This window comes from Tuber melanosporum, assembly GCF_000151645.1.
Source record: "Tuber melanosporum whole genome shotgun sequence assembly, scaffold_27, strain Mel28".
Taxonomy (NCBI): Eukaryota; Fungi; Ascomycota; class Pezizomycetes; order Pezizales; family Tuberaceae; genus Tuber; species Tuber melanosporum.
In genome coordinates, this window is record NW_003298941.1 from 40,659 (window position 1) to 50,629 (window position 9,971).

Here is a 9,971-nt window from a genome sequence, read left to right on the forward strand (position 1 = left end):
TTATGTTACGACGTATCAAGAAGCATGTTCAGAAGGAGCTTGGCGACAAAATTGAGCTTGACGTTCAATGCGAGTTGACCTACCGCCAGAGAGCGCTGTACAAAGGCCTGCGCGACAAGATTAGCATTATGGATATTATTGAGAAGGCTGCCTCCGGAGCGGACGAAAATAACGCAACATTGATGAACCTTGTGATGCAGTTCAGAAAAGTATGCAATCACCCGGATCTGTTTGAGAGGGCCGAAACAAGCTCGCCGTTTGCATTTTCCAGATGGGCGGAGACCGCCTCGTTTTTGCGAGAGGGTTCCAAGATTGATGTTTCTTACACGGCTAGAAATGTGATAGACTATGAGGTTCCAGCGCTGGTTTGTAGGGAGGGAGGTAGACTGGAAGTGCCGGGACCCGACTCAGGAGCTGGGATCAGGCGCTCCATACTCAGCAATCGCTGGAACATCTGGAAGCCGGATCAAATCAGGGAATCAACAAGAAAGCCGAACGGTGCGTTCTCTTGGCTTCGTTTTGCTGATACTTCGCCCGGTGAGGCGTGGAAAGCCTTTCATCGAGGCGAGTTTGATAGAGCCTTGGCGTTACGCACACGGAGAAAGCTTTCACGGTTTGCTGTACCATACGATAACGACGATCCCTATGTTCCTTCCCACGTGATGTTCTTGATTTCGGAGCTTGCGGATAAAAAGGAGGTTGCGGAAGTGGCTACCGAAGGTTATCTCGCGGACTTGATGAATGTGTCGCAAACCTACTTTCGCGACAAGATGATGCACCGTCTAGAGCCTCTTGCGAGCCCTTCGGCGTCAGCACCTCCAATCAATCTGGTCTGTATAAGTCAGGGAGTGATCTTTGAGCAACAGTCTCTTCTTTGGAATGAGCGGGTTAGGAAGGTGTTTTATGGATCTTCGGCACTCGAGGAGCAGCGTTATATGGAGAATAGGATTGATCTTGGATTGTACCCTATTCCTAAGATTCTTCCTGAGCCTTCATCGGAGAAGATGGGATATGCGCATATCAAAGTCCCTTCCATGAGGCGGTTCGTCAGTGATTCGGGCAAACTGGCTAAATTGGATGCTCTTCTTACTGAACTTAAAGCCGGTGGCCACCGCGTCCTGCTGTATTTCCAGATGACAAAGATGATGGATCTCTGCGAGGAATACTTGACATACCGTCATCACCGCTACCTCAGATTGGATGGTTCGTCGAAGCTTGAGGATCGTCGTGACATGGTTTCCGCATGGCAGACAACACCTGAGATCTTTGTCTTCATCCTCAGTACACGTGCTGGCGGTTTGGGTATTAATCTTACGGCTGCAGACACTGTCATCTTCTACGACAGTGATTGGAATCCAACAATTGACAGCCAAGCTATGGATCGTGCTCACAGATTGGGCCAGACCAGGCAGGTGACGGTTTACAGACTAATTACTCGTGGCACCATTGAGGAGCGTATTCGTACGAGAGCCAAGCAAAAGGAAGAGGTAAGGATGCTGTATTTCTACAATTTCTATCGATAGTGCTAACATTCAGTGTCTATAGGTTCAACGTGTCGTCATTCAGGGTGGTGATCCGGGAGCTAAGAAGAATACTGTGGATTTCAAGGGCACACGTGAAGTCGCGACCTGGCTCTTTGATGACGAGGAAGCTGAACAGCTGGAGAAGACGCTTGAAGCTAAAGAAAAGGAGGCCGAAGAAGCCAAGGCTAAAGGCGGCGCTAAGAGAGGAAAGAAAAAGGCTAAGACCGGCCCAGCTGGCGAAGAACCTAAAGCAATAAACTTGGAGGATTTGTATGAGCACGAAAATTAATTAACGGGGTTCTCTTTTGCTGACTGGGTGAGCAGGTATCACGAGGGCGAAGGCCGCTTTGACGACAGCGGTAAACCTAGCGAAGCTGGAACTCCCGCTGCGAGTGCCGCACCGGTACCATCGAGCCGAAAGCGCGGTCCGAAGGGCGGGAACAAAAAGAAGACTACTCAGGAACGACTCGCTATGATTGACGGTGTGACGAAATGAGCCCTAGCCTATCCACTTGCGGCTGTTTTTTGAATTGCTTTCTCTCTCATTCGCACAGAGTACAAAATTGAACCATTCTTCTTTATTATGCCTCTTTTTGCTTTTGTCTTTTAATCACCTTAGGCGGAGTATCAATCAATTCACAAGTGTACTATTACTATTACCTTTTTTCTTTTCTTTCCGTGTCGTTTTTAGCTCTTGGTGGACTCCGAAAAAGGTATTTGGGTAGATTCCTGCTATTTCTTTACTTCCTCGTTTCTTCGCTTTTTTTGAATTGTCTAGTTCGTTAGATGTTCTCGGGTTGCATTTTTCTTGAATTGTAGGGTTTTCAAAGGGTTTAGGGTGGCTTGAAGGGGATGTATGCTTTGCGAATGGACAAGGGGTGGCTAGGGATGTAATTAGTGGGAATAATTAACTGAGGGGCTGTTGTCCAGTGTGCTGTGTGATGTCGGGTGAGACGTTAGACTTCATCCTGTATGATAGTTTGTCAACTTAGATTGAATCATGTGAAATCACTCATGTTATGATGAATTTTGTGGGGGAAAAGTTTGCAAAATCCGATTGCTAGTGATAGCGACTGCGCACGCAGAAAACCCCTCCATAGGCAATAATACCATAAATTTACCTATAACTCCAGTATGGCCTGGCCGCGTCATCCTCCCTTTCATTCCCCTTGTAAAATCTGTTCAAAAGCCTTTGGATAGGGCCGCCCATCTTCCCCTGCAAAGCAAGATGTCACAGACGTCGGACACTATTATCCAACGCACTCCGCACACACGAATGCTAGGCGAACACGAAACAACCGATCAAAATTTTGCTGGTATAAGTCTTCACCCCTCCTATACTTTCTTCAGAACCCTATGCAAGGCAGGATTAACGGACACAGTCCCTGAGGGGAAGAGGTACTCTGTCTCTTCTACGGTGTTTGGGTCTTGGGAAAGGTTTAGGGGTGGGCTGAGGCGAAGCTTGCCGGAGTGGTCTGCTGAGGTTGTTTTGGGCGGGAGGCCACGGAGGAGTATTTTGGAGGAGGTTCGACACGAGGGCTCGCTGGTGAATGCGTCTCGGGATGGGGATAGAACGAAGTCCCTTGATTGTGGGGTGGCTACCGGAGTGAGCAGGGAGCAGGGAGATACCACTTTGGTCGGGAATAGAGCCTTAGCGGCCCCAAAGCCTAGGTATCCGCTACTGCGACATACCTCTGCTCCGAGTATCTTTGGGGTGACCCGGTTGGGCGGGTTTCCAGAGTCACTCCGGAAGGGGGGTCGGAGGGCGTATAGTCTTAGTATCTATAACAGCAATAGTATTTTCCCGTTTCCTTCGGATACTGGACGTGCGGCGTCCCCTCCTGCGAGTATGTACGAGTTGGCAGTGTCTCTCCAACAGGGTCCTCCGCGCTCGGGGAACTCGCCCGAGGCTTGGCTTCCGTGTCCCCAGATTCCGAGGGATAATCCCATCATCTCGTACTTTGAGGAGACCGCTCCTCGTCCGAAGATACCCCATCTCGTGGACGTTACGGAACAGCCACAGGATTTCACAAGCAGTCCTCCGCCCGAGCGGGTATGGAGGAATTGCTTCTACCGCAGCGGGGGTGCGTCATCCTATGCCATAGCGCATAACCGGGAGGGGGGGACTATAAGGGATCTGGGGTTTGAATTGCCTCTAATCGAAAATGACCTGTGGTCTATGGATGTGGAGGCCGCTAATACTCCGCATACCCCGTTGACCGAGGAGGTGCTCCTGAAGCACCAGAAAAGCTTGAGGTATAAAGCGAGATTGTTTAAGCTTCGAGCAACACTCCAGAGAGCATGGGGTAAAATTGTTGACTGTTTCCTCCTGGCGGCTTGCGCGATTTGGTGGTTTATTAGTGGATGCGGGCGCGGGTTGTTTGGCCGATGAAAGAAGAATATCGGCTTCTGATCTGGCAACTTGGGAGGGCTATTGTTTTCACCGATAAGATAGTTTCTTTCTCTCCCTCTTGCTGAATTGGATTGTATGATATCATACTAGTACAAGATTGGGGCATAGGCTGCTGGGGAATATTGCGACTAAGGCTTTTCTTGCTTAATTATGAACCGGAATCTGGTATCATAATTGAGGATCTGCAGCCGTTCTAGAACCTCGAGGCGAGTGATTGGTAATGACCGTTCCCACTCTTCTACATGCTTACAGTACCCTGCCAAGTTACAAGTGTAATAATAGAAGTGCGGGGATATAATAAAATAAAACACTGGCACACAAGGGAAAATACACAGCTGATCGCAACGCGGGCATAAAATAAAGTAATTCGTGCACGAGACTGAAAGCCGTGCTGAGGATAACATATGAACACACTCTGTTTTCCTTCGAATGAGATGGAGCATGATATGATGTCCGGATTGCCTGCATCGCAGGGTCGCATGTGGTCTGGGCAATGATTGTGCTACCACAACGTTGTCTCATATTGTGGAGGTAAGTTGGGATATGACGACAGGTGCCCGTGCTTGTAATCGAGTATGATACTCGAGCACTGTACGCGCTGTTGTTGGGCTGGAGCTGTATTGTTTAACTTGCCCTGTACTGTACTGTACTGTGCTGAACAGTATGATACGATATTTCCTAAATGACTAGCACCGTCTTACAAAATGCTTCGCTTACAAAATGCTTCGAACAACAGTTTGAAAACGTACAGCTTACCAAAGGTGCTAATGAATGGTACTTGGAGAGCTCGCTATACTAGTAAGGATTGGTTACGTTGGGGGGAGAGGGGGGGGGGTTGTCAAATAGAGTCCTGGACAAATTAATTTTTTTTGTTTTTCAGGTATCATACTGTATCATATCATACATAGAAATATCATACACCTCACGATCCTGTACTATTATTATTATTATTATTATTTTGAGGGGGGGAAGTGGTGATGTTTTTGGAATGTTTGTCAAGTCGTTCTCAAATAGGCAACGGTGGTACAGTACATTTCAGTCAACCGGAGGTGTGGAGATGGAGGATGGCTGGATATGTTGGGGGACATTATGTATATATGTATGCTTGCGGTTAGGTCCAGGTATTGGTGCTTCACTTGTCAATTATGTGGTTTGGATTAGACAATTCAATTCACTCCCTTCGTAGATGCTTGGGTGGGAGGTACAGTGTGGTAGAGTAATTAATTGTACGTGGGAAACGGTGGTTGTAACTTGATATTCATTAATTCGTATTCATATCATATTCATAAGATTAATTATTATATTACTTGGTAACCTAACCCCCCCCTCTAATACCCCCCCTCTGCGGGCGGCGCTGGCGGTGGTGGCGGAACATAGGCGCAACACACACACTCCTTCCAAATCAGCCAAACACCCACGAACCACGCCAACAGTGCTAGGAGGAATATCACGACGACTTTAACCCACTGGTCGTCGTACACGATGATCTGGTCCCCGTCGTCGACCACCGTTTCTCGCGATCCTCGTGTGACGGTTTGCGTTGCTCTCTCCGTGCGCGTGATTGTAGTTGTGCCCGTAGGCGCTCCTGGTGGGGAGGTTATGGTTTTTGTTGCTGTTGCCGGGGAGGTGTAGGTTCTTGTTATCGTTACTGGGATCGTGGAGGTGATGGTTGAAATGGAGGAGGTTGTCCAGGTCAGCGTGCTGGTTATCGTTTCCGGAGGGAGGAGTGGGCGGGTGGTTGTTATTACTGTTGCTAAAGTCGTGGTTATTGGCGGGAGGGTGGTGAGGGAGAGGGAGGTGCTTATGGTTGTTGTGGTGGTTGTGAGAGTTCTGGTTGTTGTGGTGGTTTGGGAGTGGAAGTTGAGTGGGAGGGAGGAGGTGATGGTGGTTCTATAAATTGTTGAGGTTGATATTGCGGAGGTGATTGTCCTAATGGTGTTCGTAAACACTGTCGCCGTCCTCGTCGCCGTGACAGTTGCCGTCGCAGTGGGCAGATACACCGTCCTCGCCGAAGTCACCGTCACAGACCCGGTATATATCGTCCTTTCACTAACCCTCGTTACCGTAGCGGTACATACCGGCAAGGGCGGAGGTGTGGGGGTTGTGTTATTGCATAGCTTTATGCACCTATTCTCAATTAGCCTTCGAATCCCATGGCGAAAAATGGAGAGTGAGAAGGTGTGACACATACCAATTATTTACTGTTTTTCTGTCCACCGTAAATCGCATTAGCTAGTGTTTGGTTTGGGGGGTATATGGTGGAGGGAAACTCACTCATCCTCGTCGGAGCAGCAGTCTAAGCAAGTCTTATCAAAGACGAGTTCGCACGGCACTGGTGCTGCGCAGTCCACCTTTGGAGCAGAGGCTAGGCATTTAGCTGGGCAGTCTGGGAGGCCCACGAAATCCCAGGTTCTGGGGTGGATAGTGAAGGGTGTTGTCGCTTGAGCACTTAGTAGTACCAGGGCTGCTGAAGATATCGAGAACTTCATGGTGGTTTGGAAGTATTGTGCTGGTACTGGTGAATCCGAGCCAGTACCTGATAATGGGGATGTCGGAGGAGTGGAATGAAATGGAAGGACACTTGCGGGTTTAGTGCTTTGTTATTCAGGTCATGGATCGAATTGAGCTACTATTACGAGGGTGGTGGCGGGGTGAGCAGGTACCGGTAGGTGAGATGGGTAGTAAGTCGATTGGGAAATCGCAGTTTGGTTGTGATCCATGATACCTGTAGGGCTGTAGCTGATTGGATATGGTATCATACGGCAACTGTATTCAGATGGATGGGGTAATGAGATATAACACGTCTTGTCATGTTTTCTCGCCCTCACGAGGTGGATTTGCCCTACCGGTTTGTACCGGTGCTGCACCGTATGACCAATTGAGGGCTACTACTCAGGCAGAGTACTCGAGTATCGGTACGAGTAGCGGACTGCAGGCTGTATAGTACACCACCACACGCTGCGTCACACGGTTTTCAGTCTCGCGGAGTACTCGTAGGGTACAGTAGGATCACCATGATATCTATCCGTCATCAAGTCAACAGGCTGGTCTTCAGCCAGCCAGCAAATGGAAAAATCGCGGAGGTGGTGTTCGAGCCAGCCCCCCTCCCCTTCTCACCCCTACGTCCTCCAATCCTCCCTTCCACTCCAACCTCTCTATCTCTTCCTCCGCATATACTCTCACTGAGAAAGAGCCCTCTGAAACAAAGTCTCACCTTATCACCCGAAACCCCCAGCACTGGTTCCTGGACACCCACCATTCATCCATTCATCTATGAACTAGTGAGTTGAGTGACCCGATGTGATGTATGATAACGAGTACTGTACCGGTGCTGTACGGTACGAGTACACTGCCGGGGCTTAATTGGCGCCAACGAAGTTACGCTCAACGAAGTGTTACCTGGTTGGTGCTTGAGAGGAAAAAGTAAATATTAGCAGTAGCCTTGTGGTTCGCTTAATCGTTTTTACTTATTTTTTGTTGTGTTATCTTGGCTGGTTATGATGTCGGGGCGAGGAGCGGGGTAGAGGAGAGCTGGGGCACCGCAACTTGTGTCTGAGGTGCTTTTTCGTGCTCACATTGTAGGAAAGGGGGGCGGGGAATGGGGGGGAGGAAGGAAGGAAGGAAGGAAAGAGCTGAAATAGATGTTGTCATGGGATGAATCGTGGGGATTGATTGATCGATTGATTAAATTGAGATGAGGGTTGTCAAAGAGGAAATGGTCTGCTTACTCTGTAGGACTGGAAGATGGCTTGTTAAAAGCTTGGTATCATATTTAGTTGTGAATAGGCCAATAAGGGTACTCCGACAACGGGGATGGCTGGTGACGAGTGATTCGGAATGATATTATACGAGTAATTCATCACATCCCTATTGATAAGAGAGGAAGAAGTGTGATGGCGAGTGCGGTGTGGTGACACTGTTGTGCATTCGCTCATTGTCTTGACTCGCATGTTCTGGCTGCATATGATATCTTACTCTACCGCAGATCTCAGTTCGTTCTTGATTAACGGAAGGCCGTTCCAGAGTTCAACTACCTGGCGGTACTCTCTCCTTCTTTCCTGTTCCTTTACCTGCTTACCGCAATTCGCCAGCCCCCATCCGTGAACATTTTGGCATTTACCACCTCGAGTGGGATCAAGCAAGTAAATCCCCTCCCATCTCCTCCAAAGTACCAAAAACTAACTGAGCATCTGTAGACCAAAATGTGGTACTGCCCGGACTTTTACAAAGGATTCTGCCCTCCGCTTCAAGACCAATCCCACCTATACGGTCTCGGCATCCGCATGGGAATATACCTAATCTGGCTATCTTCAATCCTAGCCTACACCCTCCTGCACAACCCCATCTCCCGGTACAGCTCGCGGGATCTAAACTACTGCTTCAGCTTCGCCTTCTTCCTTACCCTAACGCTGGACTCGCAAACCAAACCGCGAGACAAACACTACCAAGCCGACGCCCTGGTCGTGATTCTCCTGCTCGCGGCAACGGCGACGCTCCTGACGGCGCTAGAGGTACTGGAGCGCACGCGGCCGAAGGCCAAAAGGAGGGAGGAAGGTCGCAGTCGGCTCGGGGACTTTTTAAGACTGTGTCTACTGGCAGGGTTCATTGTGTATCTGAACTACTGGTGGTTCAGGGGCGTCTACGACATCAAGTCTGTCTGCGCTAGACACACACACTTCTTCACGAAACCGGTGAGGATCTTGGGCGGGTTTCGGCTCATCGGGCAGATATGGTCTCCCCTTTTGATAGTGTTGTTCATCCCGGTGTTGATCACCGCTCTGCGCTGGGGGAATAAGAAGCGCAGACACGCCGCTATGAATCGCCGGCGCGCGCGGGAGTCCGAAGGCGGCTCTCACCCCGGCCCGTTGAAGAAGGGGTATTGGGCTCCCCCACCTCCAACGCCCCTGCCCGTCAACGGTATCAGCCCTGCATCGTCGATATCCGACCACGAGGGACCGAAGAAGAACAAAAGGGCGCTGTTCGCGGCTTGGATTCTCGGATTTGGAGCACTGTTCATTATCTTGTTTATTGAGCTGATGTTGGCGTATTCGGGGAATCCAGGTCAGATTAATAGGGTTAATGACAATGCGCAGTTAATTCCTCTTTTGATTGGGTGCGGGGCTATCGCCTTGGTGCTTTCGAGGTTGTATGAGCAGAGGCTTAAGGTTTGCTCTTCTCCTTTTGAACTGCTGGGGGATGGGTGAATTGGTGGAGGACTGACTGTGGATAGATTTGTGGGGAGGAAAATTATAGGGAGTATCAGAGGGCTTTCTTGTATGATGCTTGTGCGCCATATCCGTTTAATCGGAGTGAGTCCACACCCCTCCCCTTCCTTTGTATGAAGACATACATTTCAGAGCTAACAGTTGTTTAGGCGCAGTGAGATCTGCTGGAGATAAGTTCATGAAGACTAGATCTAGGGGTTCCGGAGAAGCTTGACGGGCTTGCCCCTATTGCAGAGTGGATGTCTGGTGGATTTAATTTCCCACGATAGCACAATAATGTAATTGATGATTGTATAATAATGGCGAGTCGTCTAATATTCCGCGAGTTCCATGTATGCGCTGAGCGGGGGTGAGCAGGGAACATATTCCCAGAAAATGCCTCCGAAATTGCCTCGCGCGATATTGTGAAAAATGCCGAAGAAAAAAAAGAGGAAAGCCTAAGCCCTCCTAAAATTCGCTGCCCCTCTTCCTATGCGGCTTTTCAGCCTTACAAAATTCCTTGCTTTTTTTTTTATTTTTATTTTTTATTTTGATACAATACTGGTAGTCACATGGTGGATTTTACATGCATAGGACATCAGTTGCTACAAATGACCACACTCCCATTTTTTCCATGAGGGTAGTGTGCATTTTCTCCCTCCACGCGGGTATCATACAAGAGGGTTGCTGGGTGGCAGCACGAGTGACTTCTGATGATAACACATCATGCCACGTGGGGAATCACTCCGAGCGTTTGTCGCCTGAACCCTGGAAATCCCATCTACCCCCCACCCCACCCACAAACCGGGAAACACGGGGCGGGAAATATGA

General features: G+C 49.2%; 3 protein-coding genes; 2 read left to right on the forward strand and 1 right to left on the reverse strand.

The window, feature by feature from the left end:
• Window positions 1-2: 2 nt before the first annotated feature.
• Window positions 3-2,477, forward strand: GSTUM_00006436001 (uncharacterized protein; the record flags this gene model as incomplete). XM_002838643.2 has 4 exons in its annotated part: window positions 3-256; window positions 947-1,487; window positions 1,546-1,793; window positions 1,848-2,477. 4 exons carry the CDS (start codon window positions 3-5, stop codon window positions 2,017-2,019), a joined length of 1,215 nt encoding a protein of 404 aa, XP_002838689.1. The 3' UTR covers window positions 2,020-2,477.
• Window positions 2,478-5,229: 2,752 nt separating this feature from the next.
• GSTUM_00006437001 (uncharacterized protein) lies at window positions 5,230-7,349 on the reverse strand. XM_052355767.1 has 2 exons: window positions 7,263-7,349; window positions 5,230-7,207 (listed from the first exon to the last, which is right to left on the reverse strand). Exon 2 carries the CDS (start codon window positions 6,123-6,125, stop codon window positions 5,265-5,267), a length of 861 nt encoding a protein of 286 aa, XP_052211734.1. The 5' UTR covers window positions 6,126-7,207; window positions 7,263-7,349; the 3' UTR covers window positions 5,230-5,264.
• A 789-nt stretch (window positions 7,350-8,138) lies between these two features.
• On the forward strand, window positions 8,139-9,490 carry GSTUM_00006438001 (uncharacterized protein; the record flags this gene model as incomplete). XM_002838645.2 has 3 exons in its annotated part: window positions 8,139-9,101; window positions 9,167-9,245; window positions 9,311-9,490. The coding sequence occupies 3 exons, from the start codon at window positions 8,139-8,141 to the stop codon at window positions 9,373-9,375; spliced, it is 1,107 nt and encodes a 368-aa protein (XP_002838691.1). The 3' UTR covers window positions 9,376-9,490.
• Between the last annotated feature and the right edge of the window lie 481 nt (window positions 9,491-9,971).